The sequence below is a fragment of the Chiloscyllium plagiosum genome, unplaced genomic scaffold (genome assembly GCF_037043375.1).
Source record: "Chiloscyllium plagiosum isolate Xiang-an unplaced genomic scaffold, Cpla_swu_hap1 HiC_scaffold_21, whole genome shotgun sequence".
In the NCBI taxonomy this organism is placed as follows: Eukaryota; Metazoa; Chordata; class Chondrichthyes; order Orectolobiformes; family Hemiscylliidae; genus Chiloscyllium; species Chiloscyllium plagiosum.
The window spans coordinates 6,808,911-6,834,346 of record NW_028270159.1 but is presented as its reverse complement, the minus strand read 5'-3'; the positions used below and the strand labels follow the sequence as shown (position 1 = coordinate 6,834,346).

Sequence of the window (25,436 nt, the reverse complement as noted above, 5' to 3'; positions counted from 1 at the left end):
TCCAGATGCGGCCGCACCAGAGTCTTATACAACTGCAACATGATCTCAGTACTCCGGAACTCAATTCCTCTACCAATAAAAGCCAGTACGCCATATGCCTTCTTCACCACACTATTTACCTGGGTGGCAACTTTCAAAGTGTATCTCACTGGGTCCATATTTTCGACTTCTTTTTCTTCATACCACATGGTAGTTCTTGCAGATATCCAAACTCTGCTCCTACATAATTTTCAAATGCATTTTGAACTAATATTTCCTCCAATTTCTTGTTACAACTCTGCTAGCTACAATATGCTGTATTTATTTATAAAACTGATCAGAAAATAAATCAAAAACTACAATGAAGATTTGATTTTTTTAATCAATACTTTTCCAGAATATAATTTGACAGACAAAGCTATCGTAAAGATTCCAGTCCAAAAATAAAAGTGCAATATTTCCCTAAGAAACCAGTTCAAGAAGTTTAATCATACTTTAAAACTGATATAAAAATATCAGCCTGAAAATATCCACTGCTCTGTAACTGCTTAAAATTTTATTTACAATCCTACACCGTTCCCTCTTTCCTGTTCTATCGTTAAATTCATCAGGCTAATTTAGCTCTCAGTTCTGATTTGTTGCATTTTTTGCCATATTTTAATGGGAAGGTTGATTCCACACATCTACCAAGTATGTCCCTTCTGTGGGTGACTTTTATTGCTAATCATATAACCATGTTGTGTGTTTTATCATTAGCCTATTTTCCTTGGTTTTGGAAGAGGTCTTTTGAGTCTAAGCATATCAAGGACATCAAAGGATTTAATGTCCAGGGTCATACTGTTAAATCTGGAATCAAATATTTGCATATTTCAAAATTGCCTATAATCTCAAGTCTGTTTGTTACCATATTATCCTCTCCAGAGGCAGAAATGAACTTAAGTAACACTATCTTTCAGACACCAATAGAATGTACCCAATCAAAAGTTTTATTCATCTGTACCGTAGACTATCTTCTGAGTCAAAGGAGATTTGCTGGTTTAATGTGAATCATGTTTGCCATATTTAAGTTTTGAGTAAAACTGTTTGGAAACAATAACTGTCACCCCAGTGTCTGAATCAATAACAAACCTGAACAAATGTGGTCATTGACTTTTCATATTGTAAACTGAGGCAACTATTTTTTTGAGGTTTGAATGTGAAGGGACTTTAAGCTCCTTTCATGCTTCACCAATTTCCCATTTGACATGTTCATGCTTGAATTTCAGCAACAACTTATCACTAAAACACTACTTAACTAATCGGATTGAGATTGAGAGAGAACCTCAGTAATTTCTCATTGGGTTAAATGGACTGAATAATTTTCTTTGATCTTTTGCCTCTGGATTTAAAAGAACAAAGGAGCCACTCTACTTGACTTCAATGCACTATTCTGAATTTCAGTGTAGACATTCTCAACTATGTGAAACCATTTACATAGCAGATTGAGTGCAACATTTCTCTGCATATGTATTAATTTTAAGAGGATTTCATGACTTAAACAAATTGAGTTCTGAAAGGCAAAATAGAGACATCACAGATGGATCTTTGGTGTTATGTGGTATAACAACATGTCTGTTTACAATGCCTTTACCAAAAAAACTCCCAAATTGGTGTTGGAGTATAATTGGAGAAAATTTGACTGTGAACCATAGATATTAGCACATTGTCTGAGTTAAGTTTTTAATTTTTTTTTCTTTTAAGAAACAGACAGATGTTCAGGGAGTTTTAGGTTATTGTTACCCTGAACACTGAGGTATCTAAATGCAGATGAATTTTCACTGGGAGTCATTCCTACCTCCCTCCCTCCCTCACATCCCAGACAACCACTTCTGGTACATTGTATTTTTGCCACTTCTACCTAAAAGTAGCACTAAGTAAGGGTTGTGTGAATGATTCACAGCCAGCTATCCTCTTGGCCCCAAGATAAAGCAAAGATAAGCTCTTGCTTGGTGGTTGTGGATACACCACTATGAATACCTAGAGAAGAAGTACTGTTCAAGGATCGATTATTGCAAGAAGTATAACTACATTTGGTCAGACATAATTATTAGAACCTTTGGGAAATGGCTGCTCCGTCTAAAAAGCTACAGTAGAACTCATCTTGACCCACAAACTGTGGTGCAATTAGAATGGGTGGAGCTAATGTAACATGAACACTGACCGCACCAAATGCCAGAGCTATTCTTTTACAACAGCCAGAGTAATATTTTAAAAGTAACTTGCATTAAAGTAGTTCCTTTCACAATATCCAAATGTTCCAAAGTGGTTTATAATCAAAGATCTAATTTTGAAATGTAGTTACTGCTGTAATGTAGGTGATATGGCAACTAGTTTGGGTGCAGAACAGCCCCATGACAGCCACATGGCATTGACCAGATAATCTGTATGATCTTAGGTAAGGGATAAATAGTGGCTGAGGGTACCAGCATGAACTCCCCTCCTCTTTGCCATGATGTCAAATTTTTACATCCACCTGAGAGATGACATCTTAACTGAAAGATGACTCCACTGATGGTGCATCAGCAAGTCATGGCCAGAGCCTGGAGGGGGAGCAGAACATGTGCCATGTCCCAGAAGTGAGTCATAGCCAGAGCAGGAGCAGAGCAAGCGTAGGCCAAGCTGGGACTTGAGTTGTGGTCAGAGGATGGGTCCTGGAGAAGAGTCCAGGGCAGAGGGCAGCACATGAAGGCCTCATGTACTGAACTCTGGCAGGTATGGACTCGTGGAAAAGGCCTATAACTTGAGTACTTTAAAGATACTTTTATTCTCATTCTGGACATTTTTAAACTGTATTCACATGCTAGTTTTTTTTTACTATTTTAATTCCGTAACAACACTTAAAGTACCTGTACTTAAGTATCTGTACCAAGAGGCGACATTGCAAACTCTTCAAAGCACTCGTTTGAGTGCACATGACAAAGGCTATTCTATCATTTCCTCAGCTTAGATTTATTGTTCAAGTTTCTGGAGTAATACCTAAACCTGCAACTTTCTGGCTCAGGACGATACTTCCCCGGAAGTGAGGACTGCAGATGTTGGAGATCTGAGTCGAGAGTGTAGTGCTGGAAAAGGTTTTCTGGTGAAAGGCTTATGCCTGACATGTTGATTCTCCTGCTCCTTGGATGCTGCCTAACCCCTTGTGCTTTTCCCCAGAACTGTAGATGACATGACACTATTTCCGACTTCTGCAGCAGTTCAAATATAACAATTTATTTATAACTTTTACGATTGAGCACAAAAATGTGTGAAGTGGTCTGATAGAGCTTGGTACATCCGTGTAAAAATAGAAAGGAATTTTGCAAAAAAAAAACCATTTTAAGACCTGGTTAATAGAAATTGAAATGATTTAAAAGTAAGTTTGGTGATCAATGGGGTTTATTAAATTTTAAGAACATGAAGGTAACAATGAAGTTCTTGAAGAAGTAATTTGATTCAATACAGCTAAAGTCAGTTTCAGACAAGTGAATAATGAAAAGGTTAATTAGATTGTTAGCTGCCCGTGTTAAATGTTTCAGAATATAAAAAAGAATCTAAGTTATTCCTATTTTTGAAGTATCAAAACTGACTACATTTAAAGTGCATTGTTAGATGAAGGAGCGATCAGTGCATATTTAATCTTTGGAGAGGCTGACAGCACAAATAGAGGATAATTTCATAATCTCAATGCTTTCTCTCAGAACAAAAGATCAAAATTCCTTAAGGATCACATTTCATCTCCTCTTTCTATCCCACTCCTTCTACTCCTTTCTTGGAAGTTAGTGACAGTAATTCTGGCCTTTTACTTTTCTCTTTTTATGTTGTGGGACACTCTGGACACTACAGAAAAAGTATTCATCTAGCCCTGAACCCTCTATTTCAAAGATCTTAGACTGTCTCTGAGCCTGACACTTTGGAGAAAACTTCAACGTTATGGCATTGCCATAATAAATAATACTATTCCAGTGAGGCAGAAAAACAAAATAGAAATTACTGAAAACAGTCCACTTGTTAATTTTGCCACTCACTATACCAGCCTATCTTCATCCTGAAAATAAATCCTTTCCCACACGACTGTCTTGCTCACACAGAAAAATGTCCACAAATTCCTGAGGATGCCCTGGTCAAATGGGTTCTCCTCTGAGCCACAATGTTTCAAGTAGGAGATGCGATGGCGAGACATGAATTCCCATGTTGTTGTGTTGTTCGATACCAAGTACAAATGTGACACTAGTAGCAGCATCACCACCACAGTGAAAATGATAATGATTATAAATGCCAACAGTAGAAGCAGATTGACTTGGAGCCAGTCTTTCCATGCGGCCTCAGTACGAAATCCTGACCTAAAAATACAACATTGAAAAATTGTACAGGTGTTAAGCCATATTTCAGTGGTTACCACTTTCCTCTGAGTTAAGTAACTGAGTTTAAGCCCTGCTGTAGAGACTTGATAACAGATATGGAGGTTAACACTCCCAGTGCAGAACTGAGGGAGCACTGCACTGTTGGAGGGGCAAAACTGAGAGGGCCTGTCAAATGAGTAGATGGAAAAGATTGTGGGGCAACATTACAAAGAAGAGTTGGGGAGTTCTTCTGATGTCCTTGGCCAATATTTACCCCTTAACCAATACTAAATTTCCCTTGTCGCCATGTTGTAGTGTGGGATCTTGCCATGCATACATTGGTGCTGGCTGCATTTCCTACATGACCAATGAAATACTTTGAATTATAGCGGCTATTGTCAAGAGGCATTTTAGCTTGGTCCATGGCTGTGAAAGATGCTATGGAAATGTATGTGTTGTTTAACGAACAGAGGGTAATCAATCATATGAATTGAGTAGAACTAGACTTTCCAGGCCCACAAGCCTGCTTGCCACTCAATAAGATCATGGCTGATCAGCTACAATCTCAAATCCATTCTCCTGCCTACTCTTGATAACCTTTCAGCCTGTTGCTTAACAAAAATCTGCCTTAAAAATATTCCGGGACTCTATAGGAGGTATAGTTAGTAAGTTTGCAGATGACACCAAAATTGGAGGTATGGTGGAAAGCAAAGAAGGTTACCTCCGATTACAGCAGGACCTTGATCAAATAGGCCAATGGGCTGAGAAGTGGCAGATGGAGTTTAATTTAGATATATGTGAGGTGTTGCATTTTGGGAAAGCAAATCTTAGCAGGACTTAAACTCTGAATGGTAAGGTCCTTGGGAAACTTGCTGAACAGAGAGACCTTGGAGTGCAGGTTCATAGCTCCTTGAAAGTAGAGTCGCAGGTAGATAGGATAGTGAAGAAGGCGTTTGGTATGCTTTCCTTTATTGGTCAGAGCAGCTGCACAGGATGTTGGTTAGGCCACTTTTGGAATATTGCGTGCAATTCTGGTCTCCTTCCTATCTGAAGGATGTTGTGAGACTTGAAAGGGTTCAGATAAGACTTACAAGGATGTTGCCAGGGTTGCAGGATTTGAACTATAGGGAGAGGCTGAATACGCTAGGGCTGTTTTCCCTGGAGCGTTGAAGGCTAAGGAGTGACCTCAGACATTTTATAAAATCAGGAGGAGCATGGATAGGATAAATAGACAAAGTCTTCCCTATGGGGTGGGGGAATCCAGAACTAGAGGGCATAGGTATAGGGTGAGAGGGGAAAGATATGAGAGAGACCTAAGGGACAACCTTTTCACATAGGGTGGTGCATGTATGGAATAAGCTGCCAGAGGAAGTGGTGGAGGCTGGTACAATTGCAACATTTAAAAGGCAGCTGGATGGGTATATGAATAGAAAGGGTTTAGAGGGATATGGGCCAAGTGCTGGCAAATGGGACTAGATTAGGTTGGGATAACTGGTCGGCATAGCCGAGTTGGATGAAGGGTCTGTCTCCATGCTGTACATCTCTGACTCTGAGCCCAAGAAGAAACATTTTGCCTTATCTGTTTTTAATAGGTCACCCCTAGTTGTCAATTCTCCCAGAAGAAAATGCATTTACTCCATACTTCCCCTGTCGAGACCACCTGTTTATTTTTCAATCAAGTCACCTCTTACTCTTCCGATCTTCTGTGAGTGTAGGCCTGATCTGTCCAACCTTACCTCCTAAATCAACCTACCCATTCCAGCTGTGAGTCCAGTTAACTCTTTGAATTTGATTTGAACCTTGTCCAATGCATTTACATCCTTCGTTATGATTTTTGAGGAGATTTGTGGTTCAGGTTGTTAGTTTGCTCACTGAACTGAGGACTCAGAAAAGGCAAACATTGTAGCCTACCTGCAGACAAAGGATGCATGACCATCATCTTAAACAGAACACAGTACTCTGAAAATTTCAGATGAATTCACTGCTCGCAGATCCTGACACTTACCAACAGGTGGTGATAGACCTGACTCCACAGCTAGAAAACAGTGTCACAGCTACACTAAAGATCCTTCACAAGTTAGGACAAATTAACAAAACAGATCTCCAAAAAATGAAACCGGGATGGATTCAACACACCCTGCTTCTACGGACCATCAAAAGTACACAAACCAAAGGCCCCCTCAAACCCACAGTCTCACAACCTGGAACACCGACATACAGACTAGCTAAGGAACTCCACCGAAAACTGAAATACCTCGTAAAAGACTCGTACCACTCCATTCACTCTGCCCAAGAATTCCTGAACACCACCAAAGACACTAAGGCAGACAGCTCAGCAAGCAAACTTACAACCCACATCCTTCCTTAAATAAGATGATCAATACTGCTCACAGCAGTCCAGAGTCAGTCTCACCAATGCCCTGTATAACTCTAGGATAATCTCCCTACTTTTATATTCACTTCCCCTTGTGAGAAATGATATCATTTTATTTACTTTCCTGATTACTTGGTTTACCTGCATACTAATCTTTTGTGATTCATTCTCTAGGACACCCAGATTCTTTCACATCTCAGAACTCTACAATTTCCCACCATTTAGATATAGTGCTGCTGCTGTATTCTTCCTGTAAAAAGTCAACTTCCCACATAATACTCCATTTGCCACACCTTTCCCATACATATCAATATCTTTCTATAACCTCGTATTCTCTTCACAATTTATGTTTCTACTTGTCTTTGCATCATCAGCAAATTTGCCACCATATCTTTTTTCCTCTTCATTCAAGTCATTTGTATAAAATTGAGGTCCCAATACAGATCCCTCGTGGCACACAAGCTGTTACATCTTTCCGACCTGAAAAAGTTTTGCTTACACCTATCTACTTCCTGTTAGCCAGTCAGTTTTCGATCAATGCCAATATCTTATCCCTATATTGTGCTTTTGTTTGCAATAACTTTTTTGTAGCAGGTTTATTTATTTTTAATTCCATTGTGGGATGCGGGCATTGCTGGTTGGCCAGCATTTATTGTCTGTCCCTAGTTGCCCTTGAGAAGGTGGAGGTGAGCTGCCTCCTTGAACCGCTGCAGTCAATGTGCTGTGGGTTGACCCATAATGCCCTTTGGGAGGAACTTGCAGAATTTTGACCATGTGACGGTGAAGGAACAGTGATATACTTCTAAGTCAGGATAGTGGGTGGCTTGGAGGGGAACTTGAAGGTGGTGGTGTTCCCATGTATCTGCTGCCCTTGTCCTTCCAGATGGAAGTGATCATGGGTTTGGAAGGTGCTGTCTGAGGATCTTTGAATTTCTGCAGTGCATCTTGTAGATAGTTCACACTGCTGCTGAATGTCACTGGTGGAGGGAGTGGATGCTTTTGGATGTAGTGCCAATCAAACGGGTTGCTTTGTCCTGGATGGTGTCAAGCTTTTGCACAATCATTGGTGAACATCCTCACTTCTGACCTTATGATAGAGGAAAGGTCATTGATGAAGCAGCCGAAGACACTACCCTGAGGAACTCCTGCAGAGATGTCCTGGAGCTGAGATGACTGACCTCCAACAACCACAACCATCTTCCTATGTGTCAGGTATGACTCTAACCACTGGGGAATTTGTCCCGATACCCAATGATTTCAGTTTTGCTCAGGTTCCTTAATGCTAGACTTGGTCAAATGCAGACTTTATGACAAGGGCTATTACTCTCACCTCACCTCCTAACTCAGCTCTTGTCCATCTTGAACAAAGGCTGGAATGAGGTCAAAAACTGAGTAGCCCTGGTGGAACCCAAACTGGGTGTCACTGAGCAGGTGCTGCTTGATAGCATTGTTGATGACCCCTTCCATCACTTTCCTGATGACTGAGTGTAGACTGGCAGGGTGGTAATTGGCTGGGTAATACCTTATCAGATGCCTTCTAAAAATCTCAATGCAGTACATCCACCATTCCCCTTCAGCCACAGCAGTTTACCTCCAAAGAACTCCAAAAGATTGGTCAAACATGATTTCCCTTTCACAAAACCATGTTAACTCTGCCTGATTCCACTGAACCTGTGATAATATTGCCCTGTTGTATGTTTAAAAATGGCTTCTAACATTGACAAATGTTAAGCTAACTGGCCTGTGGTTTCCTGCTTTCTATCTCCCTCCATTTTTGAAAAAAAGCATTAATTTGTTATCTTCTAATTTAATGGGACTGTCCCAAAATCTAAGGAATTTTAGAAAGTTAAAACCAATGCATTAACTATTTCTCTGGTCACTTTTCATAGTCATTGAATCCCTACAGTGTGGAAACAGGTCATTTGGCCCAACAAGTCCATGCAAACACTGGGAGAATGTGCAAACTTTCAGACAGTCGCCTGAGGCAGGAGTCGAACCTGGGTCCCTATCCACTGAGCCACTTTTTTGTTAAAATCATTAAATCCATCAGGACCCAGATATTTGCCAGTCTTGCTCCAACCATTTACTCAGTACTCTAGTGATGGTGATTTTCTCTAATTTCCTCCTCCTTTCCATTTCCATGTATTGCTGTTTTTGGAACAATATTTGTCTCTATAGTGAAGACAGATGGAAAATACTTCAGTTCATCTACCATTTCCTTGTTTTCCATTTTGAATTCTCCAATCTCATTTTCTATTTGACCAACATCCACTTTGCTAACTCTTAAATATTTGTAGAATAAATAATTTATAGAAACTCTTACCATCTTGTTTGTATATTTGTGGCTAGCTTTTTCTGTCTCTGTCTCTCCCTTTTTTTTCTCTCGTGCGCACGTTCTCTCTCGCACACACCCCCCCACCCCCATTAGCCACTTCTTGTTTTTTTTTTCCTATTCTGTATAGTCTTTTGACTTGCCAATTTTCTTTGCACAATTATGTTTCTTTCTTCCACTTTAATACCAACTTTAATGTTTCTTGCTAGCCATGATGGTGGGTGATCAAGGTTTCATTGAAGCATTTTGGAAATAGTGACCGTAATTCCATAAGTTTTTATAGAGAAGGACAGGAGTACCTTGGATGAAGGCATTAAATTGGGGGAAGGCTAACTATAACCGAATTAGGCAAGAATTGGAGAATGTGGATTGGAAGCTGCTGTTGAGGGTAAATCCACATCTGACATGTGGGAGTCTCTTAAAGGCTAGTTGATTAGAGTGCAGTACAGGTATGTATCTGTGAAAATGAAAGACAGAAATGGCAGGATTCGGGAACCTTGGATGACAGGGGAAATTATCAGTTTATTCAAAAAAAAAGGGAAGCACACCTAAGATCCAGAAAACTAAAACAAAACAAAGTTCTTGAAGAATATAGAGAAAGTAGGAAGGAGCTCAGACAAAGAGTTAGGAGGGCTAAAAGGGGTTATGAAATGTCCTTGGCCAGCAGGGTTAAGGAGAATCCCAAGGCATTTTACACATACATGAGGAGCAAGAGAGTAGCTTGGGAGAGAGAGGGGCCCAAGGATAAAGGAGGAAGATAGGTGAGATCCTTAATGAGTACTTTAAATTGGTATTCACCAAAGAGAGGGACATGAGGAATATTGAGGTTAGGGAAAGATTTGTGAATACTCTTGGGCAGGTCAACATAATGAAGGAGGAAGTGTTGAATGTCTTGAAATGCATTAAAGTAGACATGTTTCCAGAGCAAGATGTATATCTAATGTAGGATACTGTGGGAAGGAAGGAAATATCTGGGATTTTAATAGATGTCTTTGCATCTTCTTTGGCCTTAGATGAGATTCCAGAGGACTGGAGAATGGCCAATGCCCTTCCTTTATCTAAGAAGGGAAATAAAGATAATTCAGGTAATTACAGGCCAGTGAGCCTGATGTCAGTGGCAGGGAAGCTGTTGGAAAAGATATTGAGAGACAGGATTTATTCATATTTGGAACCAAATGGATTTGTTAGTGTTAGGCAGTATGGGTTTGTGCAAGAAAGGTCACTTATCACCAACTTGATTGAGTTTTTTTGAAGAGGTGACAAGAATCATAGATGAGTGAAGGGCAATGGATGTTGTCTACATAGACTTTAATAAGACATGACAGGCTGGCACAAAAGGTAGAGTCTCATGGGATCAGAGGTGTGCTAGCTCGATGGATACAGAACTGGTTGGTCGTAAAAGAGAGAGTAGTGGTAGAAGGGTGCTTGTCGGAATGGAAATCAGTATTTTTAGAATCACAGAATCCCAACAGTGTGAAAGCAGACCATTCAGCCCATCACGTCCACAGTGACCTTCCAAAGAGCATCTTACCCAGATCTAAACCACTTATCCTATCCCTGTAATCCTGTATTTCCCATGACTAACTACCTAGACTGCATATCCCTGGACACTATAGCCAATTTAGTATGGCCAATTCACCTAACCTGCACATCTTTGGACTGTGGGGCCGAAACTGAATTACCCAGACGAAACTCACGGAGACATGGGGAGAATATGCAAACTCCACCCAGACAGTTGCCCGAGTCTAGAATTTAATCCTGGGTCCTTTGCGCCATGAGGCAGCAGTGTTAACCACTGAGCTACCGTGCAGTAAATAGCCACCACAGGAAATGACATCACCAACCCAAGGAACCCCAAACACATAAATAGAAAACAGGAAACACCAGCAGTGCTTTGTTCAGAGGCTAACTGAAGATGTTACCTAGTATGGTGACGAAACGTCTGAAAATGAACTTTCCAGCTCAGCGAGCCAACCTACCTCCAGAACCTCAACCTGAGCTACAAATCTTCTCAAAACTTGCTGGGACCTCTGTTGTTTGTAGTACCTATAAATGTTATGAAGGAAAATATAGGTGGTCTGGTTAAGTTTGCAGATGACATCAAAATTGGCAGAGTTGCAGATAGTGAGGAGGATTGTCAAATGATACAGCAAAGTATAGATAGTGTGTAGATTTGGGCAGAGAAATGGCAGATGGAGGTTAATATGAACAAATGCAAGGTGACACTTTGGAAGATCAAATTCAATAAATTGCAGAATCCTTAGAAGCACTGACATACAGAGGGATCTGGGCATACAGGTCCACAGATTCCTGAAAGTGGTAACACCGGTGGAGATGGTGGTGGCAGGCAGGTTAGCAACATTTAAAGAGTGTATGGGCAGTAAGTAAGGATTAAGAATCTGCACAGACTTGGTGGCCTATTACTGTGCTGTATTTTTGTTTGTTTGTTATTCTACCTTCTCCCCAAACTTTTTGCTCATCTTGGTTTCCTGAATTTGGATCATCCCTTTCTATTATGTTTATACCACCATTAATGAACAGCATCACCCCTTTTACCTTTTCCTACTTTCATGTCATTCCTATATTCCTTTTTATCTTTAAAGATTCAGGTCCCAATCCATATCCTGCAGTCTCATTCATCTGTTTTATTTTGTATGCTTTGTACATTCTTTGTACAACCTGAACCCACTTCTCCCACACCAGTCTTTGAATCACACATTCATCACTCTAATCTGATTTGCCCCATGCCAATTTACATGTGGGTCAGGTAATAACGCAGAGACTATGACTTTTTCCGGTTCTGTGTTTTGATTTGACACTTAGCATTCTGCATCATTAGTATGAGAAGCTTAAAAGTGATTGGCCAAATGGGAAGAATTGCCAGTAATATCCCTCTCTCCCCCCACCTCCTCTCTCTTTCTCCCCCCACTTTGCAAGCTTGGACAATGTGGATTCAGTAAAGCATCTCACCATGCAACGTGGAAGGCCCACAGCAGAACTGCGAGTTGCAGCATCAGGTAAAGCACAAAGAAGCGATGGTTCCTTTCCCCCACGCAGTTTTCAATCCAAGGGCAATGGTGGTCATATCGACGCACACAGTGCTGACATGACTGGCAGTGTTTGGAACGCATGGGCTGCTGCTGGGACAAAGGTTACTAGTGACATACTGTTTTGTTTAATACCTCAATTTTTAAATATTTTTTTTTCCCTGCTGCAAAATATCTGCTGCTTTACCACTGCCCTCTTTTCCCCAAACCCCAAAATCTCTATTTCCACCCCCTAAAGCCAACTGAGATCGCTCATCTCCTCCGATTCTGACCTCCTCAACATCCCACAGTTATGGTGATTCCACCACTGGCGACTAAGCCTTCAACTTCTGAGCTCTCATGATCTATTCTGGAATCCATTCGCAAGTTGATTTGTATGTGAGTCTAACCATGGTGCAGGACAATGTAAAGCAGCCATTCGTAAGTACAGGAAATGTTTGTATGTCAGGTCTTTAAAATCATGGGATTACATTTGGCAAGTACGAGCGTTTGTAAGGCAGAAGTTCTTAAATCGGGGATTCCACTTCTTTAGCCTTCTGGCATTTTGAAACACTAACATTTTTTTTTTCTCCCCCAAGATAATGGATTTTCATTTGCTTGAGCAGAATGTTTTTATTTAAGTAAAGGTATTCCTAAAAAAAAAACTGACCTGGACCATGCAGAATCCACAGCGCCTCAGTCTATGTGGTTTCTGTACCACAGGGATCATCTGCTCTTTCTCATTCCCCACACCCTGATTTGCCTGAGGAATCCGGCCCTGTGAGTAACCAGCAAGAAGATAAAGTAATGGAAAAGTCAAACTCTTCAAAACAGACCATTCAGTGTGCTTTACACCAATTTTTTAAAAAATACAGTTATCACATTGAACAAGAAAAGGAACGTTAATGAAATCTCTTCCACAAGGAGTGATTGAGATGCATGTGATAGATGCATCTAAGGGAAAGCTAGGTAAGTATACGAGGAAGAAGGCAAGGGAAGAGAAGAACATGCTGAGATGTAATGGAGTGGTGGGCGGAAGGCTACTGTGGAACATTTATGCTGACCAGTTTGTATATATGACATGTTTCTCAGCTGTAATTTCAACTTCATATGTAAATCTTTTTCTGGAGAAAACAATTTTCATTGGCTGCTCAGAGGAATAAGTTCATGCTGGACACAGATTTACCTTTAGTTCATCATCAAATGTGACGTATCCTGGGTCCATGAGGGAGGTGATGAAGTACAGTAACATTGAGCAGAAAACCAGCAGCACAAAGGAAACTGGCTGGAGGAACTCACCACGATTCTCACTCCGTCTCAGATCTGCAATCATCAAAAAGAAAGCTATTCAATTTTATGCAGCGACTTTCAAGATTTCAGGAGACAAAATGCTTAATGCACTAAAGGGAGGATGATATGGGAAAACAGCAACAACATAGAAACAAAAGAAAATGCATACAAAGTGGTGAAGATAAGTGGGAACCAGAGGATTGGGAAACCTTTGAAAACTAGCAAAGGATAACTTTAAAAAAAAAAGCAATAAAGGAAGAGAAGATAAAGTATGAGGGAAAATAAGCTTGTAATATAAAATAAAATTGCAAGAGTTTTTTTTAGATATCTAGAAGATTAGAGAGAAGTAAGAGTGGGCATTGGACCACTGGAAATTTTCAGTGAAATACTCCAGAATCTTAACAGAACTCTGAGAGTTGGGGCAGAGATGGGTGTAGTGCTTATCAGCCAAGAAGAAGGTGCTGGGGAAGCTGGAATATCTGAAAGTGAATAAATCAGAGTAGATGGACTGCATTCCAGAGTTCTGAAGGAGATAGCTGAAGAGATTGTGGAGGCATTGAGGTGAACTTTCAGGACTTACTGGAGTCAGGGAGGCTTCCAGAATATCTTTCCAGAACACTGGCTAATGTAACTTCCCTGGTTAAACAGAGAGGGAACCAGAAACTAATAAGCTGGTTAGCCTGACCTCAGTTGCTGGTAAGATTTTAGAGACCACTATTAAGGATGAGATTGCAGAGTAATTGAAAGTGCATGGTAAAATAGGGCTGAGTTAGCATAGCTTCATCAAGTGGTGGTCCTGCCTGCTGTGGTTGACAGAGCATCCAACCTATCACCTGTGCTTCCACCCTTGCCCCTTCCCATCACCCACAACAGTGTGACTAGGTTCCCCCTTGTCCTCATTTTCATTCCACCAGTTTCTGCATTCAAAGGATCATTCTCTGTCATTTCAGACAACTCCAGCAGAACACCACTACCAAACACATCTCCCCCGTCTGTATTTCATTCCCTCTGGGATACCCTAATCCATTCCACAACCACCAACACCACGTCCCCCCACCTCAAATGGCACCGCATGTAACCGCAGAAGGTGCAACACCTGCCCCTTCTCCTCTTCCCTGCTCAATTCAAGGGCCTAAATATTCTTTTGAGGTGAAGAAGCATTTCATCTGTACCTCCTCCAACCTTGTGAATTGTACTCATTGCACCCAAAGTGGCCTACTCCACATTGGAGAATCTAAACGCAGACTGGGTGACCGCTCTGTGGAACACCTCTGGTCTGTGCACAAGCAGGACCTTGACCTTCCAGTAGCTGGCCACTTTAACACAGCATCCTGTTTGCATGCCCATGTGTTTGTCCTCGGCATGCTGCAGTTTTCCAGTGAATCACCGCGCAAACTGGAGGAACAACATCTCATCTTCAGACTAGGCACTTTACAGCCTTCTGGACTTAATATTGAGTTCAACTGCTTCAAACTGTGAACCAACTCCTATTTCTTCCCTTTCTTTTAGCTTCGTCATGGAGGTGTATGGCACGGAAACAGACTCTTCAGTCCAACTCATCCAGGCCGACCAGATGTACCAACCTAACCAAATCCCATTTGCCAGCACTTGGGCCATATCCCTCTAAACCCTTCCTATTCATATACCCATCCAAATGCCTTTTAAATGCTGTAATTGTACCAGCCTCCACCACGTCCTCTAGCAGCTCATTCCATGCATGCACCACCCTCTGTGTGAAAACATTGCCCGTTAGGTACCTTTTATATCTTTCCCCTCTCACCCTAAACCTATGCCCTTTCGTTCTGGACTCTCCATCCCCAGGGAGATATTTATCCCATCCATGCTCCTTTTATTTTTCAAGAGTTCAAACTTCCTCTGTCAATTCATTTGTTGGTTATATGAGTAACTTGCATTAGGAAATAAAATATTCACCTTAGGTTCCATAGACCATAAGACACAGGAGCAGAAATAAGCTATTCAGTCCATTGAGTCTGCTTTCTCATTCAAAGGAATCATGGTAAATCTGATAATTCTTAACTCCACTTTCTGCCTTATCTCCACAACTCTTTATTTTCTTACTGATTTAATAATCTATCTCAGCATTGAATACACTTGATGAGCCAGCCCCTACAGCCTCCTGTGGTAAATAAATTCCTCATTTGACATCCCTCCGAGAAAAAAGTTCTCATCTCTTTTTTAAATGGTGATCCCTTACTCTGAAATTATGCCTTCTAGTCCTAGACTCTCCCACAAGAGGAAACAACTTATCCTCACCTACCATGTTCAGCATCCCACAAGGATGTTATGTTTCATCAAGGTTTCTAAACTCCAATGAAAACAAGCCCAACCTACTTAACATCCACTTGTAAGAAAATCCTTTCATACCCAAAACCAACTGAAGTTTGGTGGATTGCCTCCACTGTCATTATACTTTTTCTTAGATAAGATGACCAAAACATTTCATAGTGTTCTAGATGTGATCTAAGTTGTGCCTTGTATAGTTTTAGCAAGATGTCCTTTTTTTATTATATTCTATTCCCTTTGAAATAAAGGCCAGACTATTTGTACTCCCTATTATCTTCTAGCTTTTTGTGATTCATGTGTGAGAACCCCAAAATCATAGAATCCCTACAGTGTGGCTCATGCCATTGAGTTTACATTGACCTTCCCAATAGCATTGCACACAGACCCACCTTCCCCCACCCTATCCCTGTAACCCTGCATTTCCTATGACTAATCCACTAAGCTTGCACATCCCTGAATGCTATGGGCAATTTAGCATGTACAATCCACCTGCCCTGCTTAGCTTTGGACTGGGGGAAGAATCCAGAGGAAACCCATACATTCACAGTACAATGTGCAAACTCCACACAGTTGTCTGAAGGCGGAATGAACTTGGGTCGAGCGTGGTACTGGGAAAGCACAGCAGATCAGGCAGCATCTGAGGAGCAGGAGAATCAACGCTTCAGGCACAAGCACTTCATCAGGAATGAGCCTCCTGGAATGAACCTGGGTCCTGGGCACTGTGAGGCAGCAATGCTAACCACTGAGCCACCGTGCCACTCCATCACTGTGGTTTCTGCAGTCTTTCCCACTTAAGTAATATTTACTCCTCTGTTCTTCTTGTCAAAGTGCATTACTTCATTTTCTTTCATTATATTCTATCTGCCAAGTTTTTGCCCACTCACTTAACGTATCTATACCTCTGTACACTATGTCATCCTCACTAGTTGAGTACCAACTATTTTTGTCTCAACTACAAACTTGGCATTAGTACATTTACTTTCCTCATCCGAACTCATTTTTAATATATTTATTAATACATATAATAAATAATTCAGGTCCCGATCTTTGCAATACTCTACTAGTTACAAGGTGTAAGCCTGAAAATGCCCCTTTTACCCCAACTCTATTGGGTGGCCAGTCCTCTATTGTAAGACCATGAGAAACAGGAACAGGAGTAGGATATTTGGCTGCTCTGCCATTCAATAGGATCATGGCTGATCTGACATTCCTCATATTCCCATTCCTAGCTTTTCCCATAACCCTTGAATCACCAACTGATTAAGAATCTATTTCAGCCTTAAATATACATCAACACTTTGCCCTCACCGCTCTCCATTGCAAGGACATCCAAAGACTTCAACTCTCAGAGAAGAAACTTCTCATCTCAGTCTTAAATTGTCACTCCTTTATTCTGAGACCATGCCAATTGGTCCTGGACACTCCCATGAGGAGAAACATCCTCTCAACATTAACCCAGGAAAGCCTCTTAAGAATCCTATATGTCTTAATGACATCACCTTTCACTCTTCTACATTTCAGCGAATAGAGTCCCAACCTATTTAGCCTCTGTTCATAAGACAATCCTGCTATACTAAGGATCAGCCTAATGAAAGTTCCCTGAAGTGCCAATGATATCGTTCCTTAAATAAGGGATTCAAAATTGCTCTCAGTACTCCAAATGTAGTCTCATCAGCACCTTGGACAGTTGCAGCGAGATCTCCCTACTCTTAAGCTTCAAACCCCTTGAAATAAGGGCCAACATTAGCCTTCCTGCCCACCTACTGCACCTGTGTCCAAGTTTTCTGTGTTTCATACACAAGTGCCTCCAAGCCTCTTTGAGCTCCAGCTCTCTGCAGTTTTCCCCCACTTGAATAATAACTTTTATTCTCCCTTCCAAAGTGAACAACTTCACATTTTCCTACACTACTCCATTTGCCAACGTTTTGCCCACTTAACCTATCAATATCTCTGTAAACTGTTTTCATCCACTTCACAACTTGTCTTTCCACTTATTTTTGTGTTGGATCAATGCTACTATGGTAGCCCCAACAGCAAGCGCTCTTAGCAAGGAAGGTTATGTGCAGTACCTTATCAAAAATCTTTTGGCTACCCAAATATATTACACTGACCGGTCCCTCTTTGCCTACCTTGCATGTTCTCCGCTCAAAGTAATAAATCTGTCAGGCATGATTTCCTTTTCAATAAAGGCATGTTGACTCTACTTGATTATATTATGCATTTCTAAATGCTCCACTACATCCTTTATAAAAGGCTGTGACAACTTCCCAATGACAGATGTTAAGTTAACTGACCATTGGTATGTGTTCTTTTTTTCCCTCCTTTTTTGGATAAAGGTATTGCATTTCCAGTTTTCAAATCCTCTGTGACTTTTCGAGAATCTAAGATGCCTTGGAAGACTGCTATCGGTGGATCAGTGAAGTGCTTCAAATCAAATAAGTGCAGAAATTTTAATGCCTCTCCAAATGGACATGAATCAATATGCCACACAAAATTTTGGAGTAATCAGTTAGTCTCACTGAGATTAAAAACACCAAACCTGCACTGAGCTAATCTAAGTTGACATGGTTACACCACAGAGAAAAAGTTGCTTTACCAGAAATACTGATTTTCTAATGAAATGTTAAATCTCCCAATGAGGTGGATATTTAGATACGTCTACATTATTTAAACTATAAGGAGTTCTCCCAGGTACTAGCCACAATTCCTTCCTCAAACAATAAATCAAGCAAATTAACTGACCATTGGTACAAGAAAGGGATGTTAAAAGTAATCTCTGTATGACGTACTTTGAGATACTACATTTAAAAACAAACACAATAAAATACAACATGAATGCAGACATTATGATTTAATTTTGTCGGGTTATGGGAAGAAGGAAAGAGGTAATACAGCATTTTCCACGAAGGGAAACAGAAGAAACATTTTGCTTTTTTAGTTTCAATGTGTGAAATAGCAATATGACACAAAGCGTTGGTCAAGCAAATTATTCTTTGAGAACATTTGGGGACAATGTTCTTTCACTGTATGAAAATTAAGGTAATTGAGGAACTGAAGGATAAGGTGTATTATGACATATCATAGATGTGCTGCCAGATCAACTATGTAAAGTCTAAAGATGGTCCAAAGATTATGATGAATTGAAATATTATATTTTTGCACCAATGGTGTTCTTCAAAAGTTTAGCTTAACACATTTCCCTTTGTATGCAAGATGCATTTTGTAAGGTATTGAAGTACAGAACTTAGTATGGGATGAAAAGAGGAAAACATGATTTCATTCACCAATTCTCACGTTCCTCTCCTCAAATCTTGGAAGTTACAAAAGGAAATTAAGCCTACAAGTAATTTGCTTGTAAAAGTTTGGTTTACATATAAAATTCTGTAATATTGATTGTCAGACAATGTCTGAATATACCATTGTAAGTTTAGGTATTTCTTCCAAAAGTAAAAGTTTTTCAGAAAGCAATTTCTCTGCTATCTGTTGACCCACCAATAATGGAGCAATGCTTCTCATTTTTTTATGGATTCAAAGTGGTTTCAGAAATGCCTGGTGCAGAAGAAGCAGTAAAACGCAGAAGGGTTGGCAGGGAATCCTTCGGAAGAGTGGTAATTTGCCACAAACAGAACATGCAGCATGCAATTAGAAAAATTTTTCACTTCAGACAGGAGCTGGCTAATCTGATTGGCTTGTGTTCTATCGTGCCAGGAGCTGGGACTGCAAATACCCTTCATATTGAAGCTCTGGAGCCCAGGACCAGGGAAATGCAGGAGGTCTCACAGTGGGGAGAAGAGGCTTGGCCTGAGTGTCACAGCATGATAGTTGTGGGGTCTTGATGGAATGGCCATGGTTTGTAGGTGCAGAACTTGAAGGGTGAAGCACCCAATGTGCCAAGGCATCTCGAGGGAGAAACCCTCACCCGTACCCACTACTCCCACCCTGAGGTTAGTGATTACCAGGATCCCCTCTGCCTCTGAACACCATCTGCCAGCCTCAAATATGAGGCCAGTGATGAAATGACCCTAAATGTGGCTGATAATTGGCGGTATGCCTGCACCACTTAAAAATTGTAGACAGATCAGAGACAGGCAGCAGAAAGACCACTCAGGGACCAAAAAACTCTGCCCAAATCAGAATTGGATTCTTGAATATACATAAACAGGGTTGAGACTTCCACCCTAGGACTATGACATACCTTGTTTTTAACAGTTTAATGTTATGGTTGTTCTGTTCCCCTTTCTTCTAACACTAAAGGATTGGTGACTTGGAGAGCGAAGCTTTGTTGCTGATTTTACTACAATCTATAGTAATGCAGTCAGCAAAACATCTTTACTGAGCATTACTTTTTTCTGATAAAAAATAAAATAGCATTACCAGTGTTTTGAAGTAACCGGACTGAAGCTGCTCACTTCATCCAGAATCTCATTCTTCGCTTTTTCATAGTTCATTCCTGTAAGCTTGTTATCATGTCCTCTCTCCTCTCCTCCCATCCCAGAGTCTGTCCTTTCAAATCTGTCAGGAGATTTGTCAAAACTCCATTGTTCTGCCATTCTCACATTCCGATCCCTTAATCTGAACTACCGACATCTTTTCTCCATTAGCACCCTACATCCACTACTGCAACCCCCCCCACCAAACTGCAGCATAAATGCTATCCCCTCCACACTGTACGTCAGCTCTAATGAAGAGTCATCTAGACTTGAAACGTTAACTTGCTCTCTCTCCATGGATGCTATCTGACACGCTGTGATCTCTAGCATTTGTTGTTTTCATGCTTGACCAATCTGTTAGAATTCTTCGAGCAAATTAAACAAAGAAGAGCCAGTGGATGTCATCTATTTTGATTTACAGAAAGTGTTTGACAAGGTGCCACATAGGAGGCTGCCAAATAAGATAACAGCTCATGGTGTTAGGGGCAAGGTGCTTAGAATTCTTTGAGAAGGTAACAAGCAACACAGACAAAGGAGAGCCAGTGCATGGGATCTACGGTATTTGGATTTCCAGAAGATATTTGACAAGGTGCTGCAAAGGAGCCTGATAAGTAATAGCCCACGATGTTAGGGGCAAGCTTCTAGTGTGGATACAGCATTGGCTGACTGGCAGAAGGCAGACAGTAAGTATGAAGGGGTCTTTTTCAGGATGTGACTAGTGGAGTTCTGCAGGGATCCGTGTTGGGACCACAGCTATTCACATTACACATTAATGTTCTGGACAAAGGAAATGAGGGCATTGTTGCTAGGTTTGCAGATGTCACAAAGACAGATGGATAAACAGGTAGGGTTACGAAAGCGGGGAGGCTGCAGATGGAATTGGTTAGGCTAGGAGAGTGGGCAAAGAAGTGGCAGATGAAATATAATGTGAGGTTATGCACTTTGTTTGGAAAAACAGAGCCATAGATTATTTTTTGAATGAGGAAAGGCTTTAGAAATCTGAAGCACAAAGGACCTCGGGTTCTAGTTCAGGATTCTCTCAAGGTTAACATGAAGGTTCAGTTTGCAATTGTCTTCCTAATTGCCATGTTAGCATTCATTTCAAGAGGGCTAGAATACAAGAGTAGAGATATATATAAAACGTTCTGCTCCAACAACAATTGGAATATTGTGAGCAGTTTTGGGCCCCATATCTAAGGAATAATTTGCTGGCCTTGGAGGGAATCCAGAGAAGGTTTACAAGAATTATCTTGGGGATGAAAGGCTTGTCATATGAGGAGCAATTGACAACTATGAGTTTGTACTCATGGAATTTAGAAGGGTGAGGAGTAAAATGTACTGACAGGCCTTGATAGAATATATGTGGAGATGTTTCCACTTGTAGGAGATGCTAAGACCTGAGGGCACAGCAGCAGAGTGAGGGGACGATCATTGAGAACTGAGATGTGGAGGAATTTCTTCAGGCAGAAGGTGTGAATCTGTGGAACTCATTGCCACAGAGGGCTATGGAGGCCAACTCATTGAGTGTCTTTAAGAGAGATGGACTGTTGATTGGTAAAGGAATCAAGGGTGATAGAGAGAAGGCAGGAGGATGGAATTGAGAAATACATTGAGCAGACGCAATGATCTGAATGGCCTAATTCAGCTCCAACATTTTATAGTTTTTGAACAAATGAAGTACTTTTAATGTAGGTACTGTTGTCTTATAGCATTCTGGGTGTACATACCCACATGGACTGCAGCAGTTCAAATGGCATCTTAGTATCACTTTCTCAAGGGTAATTAGGGACAGGGACACATCCTTTGAGTAAATTTGTTAAAAATGTGATTATTTGAGCACACAAAACTACTACAAACAGCAAATGTGATAACAATCAAATTCTCTGTTTTAGTGCTGTTGGCTGAGGGATCAAAACCAACCTAAAAAATCAGAGGTTAACTCCCTTGTGAGTCATTAAAATTGTGCCATAAAATCTTTTACGTGCCATAAAATTTATCTGAGGTTATGAAAGCCTCAAAAGAAAGTCTTTTAGTTAGAAAAATGTGACAGATGCTTTAAATTGAAAGATCTTTTTAATTCAGGAATTTCATACTTCAACTGTTCTACATATTTTTCTGCTCTATGAAGTGAAGTAAATGAATAGAAATGTCTGTGGCTTAGACACATTCCAAAACCAGGGGCCAGAAATATGAGAGTGCCACTAATTAATCCAATAGTGAATATAGGAGAAATGTCTTTACCAACAGAGTGGTAGTAACATTCATTCCTAGGTTGTGGGCATTAGTGCTTTGCCCATCATTTATTGCCAATCCTAAATTTCCTTGGAGAAGGTAAGTAGGAAGCTACCTTTTTGAACCAATGCAATCCACTGGGGATAGGTACACCCACAGTGCTGTTGAGGGGAGTTTTCCAGGATTTTCATTCAATCATGGTGAAGGAACAATGAAATAGTTCCAAATCAGGATGGTGTGTGGTATAGAGGACATTTTGCAGGTGCTATCCTTTAATATGGTCTGAAACAAAGACTGAGGGCAGCATGGCGGCTCAGTGTTTTAGCACTGCTGCCTCACAGTGCCAGGACCAAGTTTTGATTCCAGCATCAGGAGACTGTCTGTGTGGAGTTTGCACATTCTCCGTATCTGCGTGGGTTTCCTCCGGGTGCACTGGTTTCCTCCCACAATCTAAAGATGTGCAGGTTAGGTGAATTGGCTATGCTAAATTGCCCTTGTGTTCAGGTTACGTGCATTAGTCAGGGTAAATGTAGAGTAATGGGGAGTCAGTTTGGGTGGGATACTCTTTGGAGGGTTGGTGTGGACTTGTTGGGCCAAAGGGCCTGTTCCCACACTGTAGGGATTCTATGACACCTAATGGAATGAACAGATAATGAATATATTAGTTCAGAGTTAATTGGGTGAGAATTAATTGTATAAATATGGGAAGCTAGTAATCGGTAGGATGAGAGTTTTATAGCATGTGGTTAACTGAAATAAAGCTCTCACTGAAAGTGTAGACTTGGAATTGTTAAGTACCTTCTAGTATATCTCATTGGTAGCAAAGGATGGTTGAGTCAAAATGTAAAATTTTGGGGCATCCAAACTGCTTTCTGAAATGAAATTTATGACCAGTGGATTAATGAAGTTATCGAATGGACCTAGATTATTTCTTTAACCGAGAGGAAATAAGGTATGGTCTTTGCACTTTTTTTGCCGTATGAAAGCAGATAATGGGAATTAGAACCTGATGATTTGAACACAAATGTGAGTTTGGACAAATCATCTAACTTCCATGGATCAAAAGATGTTTTAAAGAACTGTGGACGCTGGAAATCTGAAGCAAAAACAAATTGCTGGGGAAATTCAACAAGTTTGGTAGCATCTGAGGAGAGAGGAAAACAAAAGTTAATGTTTGAGTCCAGTATTGGTATTGTCCAGTATTGGTATTGTCCAGTATTGGGCTTGGTATTGTTAACTCTTGTTTCTCTCTCCACAGATGTTGCCAGACAGGATTTATTGACTACTTGTGAAGCATAGTCAAATTTTAGCGAGATTGAGGATGGTATCGTGGAAGAATACATCATGGAAATTAGGAGAGGGTATACAAAACAGCTGAAATTTCACTTAGAAATTCCCCAATCTGTCCTGGCACAATCAGCCCAATAGCTCGATACTAATGATCACACTCCAAAACGTGCATCTCGCTTCATCTCCCCTTTTATCACATGATTTTATTTCAGGTTTCCCTGATAGCTTATGGTTTTCGAATAATTGATTTTGGGCATTTATTGTGTTTATAAAGGTAGGTCATTGTGTTTATAAATACAAGCTGTCTTGTTGTGGTGCATCATAGGATCTACCACTTTTGTAAAGGGAGAGCGTACAATCATAAAAAAAACAGAATTGACCCTTATAAAGACTAATCACTGGCGACGCAAAAAAAGACATAACTTCTGCACTCCGCGCAGTGATGGTGTACAGTAGTTATGACTAATTTCATTAAAGACTCCATTCTAAATCCCTGCCCTGTACCCCTCCACCCCCAGGAACAGATAGTACAGTCCGAGTGTCACCTCACCCGTCTCGAACAGGAAGAGCACCAACGTCACCGCCCACGTCAGCGCCGCGTGCAGGGCCCGGATCAAGGAGCCGCTCGAGAGAAGGTTCTTGAACATTCTGGAATCTTCCAGGACCGAGAGCCGGTCTCCGAGGGGGCAGAAGGGAAGCGGCAGCGGGATCCAGGCCCAGCCGCTACGAGCGGCAACTGCCGTCTCCAGGGGACAGTAACGCGTGTTCTGATTGGTCAGGAGTTTGGGGGGGGGTGGTCGGATGTAAAACGTGTAGCGGATTAGGCGGCTCCTGGGATCTGGAGCTTGAGGCAATGCCTTCTCTTAATAAGTAGAGCACGGAATAGGCCATTCAGCCCCTCCAGCCCGCTCTATTCGATAATGGTCTCACGTCCCGGTACAAATAGAGTTGATCATAGTTGTCCTTTTCCTTAGGATGGGGGATTACAAAACTAAGGGGCACGTTTTTAAGGTGAGATTTTTACACAGAAGGTGGTTCATGTGTGGAATGAGCTCCCTGAAGAAGCGGTGGAGGCGGGGACAGTTGCAAAAATCTAGAAGACATTTAGATAAGTACATGAATAGGAAAAGTTTGGAGGGATATGGGCCAGGAGCAGGCAGGTTTAGTTTGGGATTATGGACCACACAGACTGGTTAGGCCAAAGGGTCTGTTTCCGTGCTCTATGATTCTGAGCTTTTTCTAATTTGGGGGGGGGGGTCACTGAATTTGAGTTGTGTTTTTTTTCTCCACAGGTCTGCCAGACCGGCTAAGTTTCTCTGGCAGTTTTTGTTTTTGCCTCTTTCCTGCTTGCCCTCCAAAACCATTCAACGCATTTCTAATTAAAAATCTGTCCAACTCCTTTCTTTTAAAAAAATTACTCAATGCCTTGGTGTCCACCACTCTCTAGGGTGATTTGTGACCCTTTTGAGAGTACAAAGAATGGAGAGTCTGTGTTTTGTAGACTGTGTAGCAGGGAAAGGAGCCTTGGCCCATAGCCTTGTATGCATTGGGTAGAAAATGCTCATCTAAGTACTACTCAAATGTTATGAAGGTTTCTGACTGTACCATCCTTGTCAGACACAGTGAGCTCCGGATTCCCACCAGATAAGCCACAATTACTGTTGAATGGCAGAGCAGGCTGAAGGGACTGGACTACCTATTCCTGTTCCTACTTCTCATGGTGACTCTGATTTTTAAACAAAAACACCTGTTATCCACTTTAAATTTCCTGTTTCTCACTTAAAACTGGTATCCACCCCCTCTACCTCCACCTCCCGGTCT

The 25,436-nt window shown here is 41.1% G+C and overlaps 1 protein-coding gene across 2 annotated transcripts; it reads right to left on the bottom strand.

Annotated features, from left to right (window-relative positions):
• Nucleotides 1-343: 343 nt before the first annotated feature.
• On the bottom strand, nucleotides 344-24,360 carry zdhhc12a (zDHHC palmitoyltransferase 12a). 2 transcript variants are annotated; one of them, XM_087998196.1, is made up of 6 exons: nucleotides 24,166-24,360; nucleotides 13,256-13,392; nucleotides 12,740-12,847; nucleotides 12,014-12,180; nucleotides 11,023-11,089; nucleotides 4,173-4,337 (listed from the first exon to the last, which is right to left on the bottom strand). In XM_087998196.1, exons 1-6 carry the CDS (start codon nucleotides 24,260-24,262, stop codon nucleotides 4,320-4,322), a joined length of 594 nt encoding a protein of 197 aa, XP_087854322.1. In that variant the 5' UTR covers nucleotides 24,263-24,360; the 3' UTR covers nucleotides 4,173-4,319. The 2 variants fall into 2 exon arrangements, with proteins under 2 accessions (XP_043576530.1, XP_087854322.1); XM_043720595.2 differs by lacking the exon at nucleotides 11,023-11,089 and having other exon boundaries at nucleotides 344-4,337; nucleotides 24,166-24,356.
• Between the last annotated feature and the right edge of the window lie 1,076 nt (nucleotides 24,361-25,436).

Coding starts and splice junctions, on each gene's coding strand:
- zdhhc12a (XM_043720595.2), bottom strand. CDS start 24,262: ATGTTCAAGAACCTTCTCTCGAGCGGCTCCTTGATCCGGGCCCTGCAC. Junction 13,393..24,165: donor GCTCTTCCTGTTCGAGACGG/GTGAGGTGACAC, acceptor TGATGATTGCAG/ATCTGAGACGGAGTGAGAAT. Junction 12,181..12,739: donor GTGGATTCTGCATGGTCCAG/GTCAGTTTTTTT, acceptor TTGTCCCAGCAG/CAGCCCATGCGTTCCAAACA.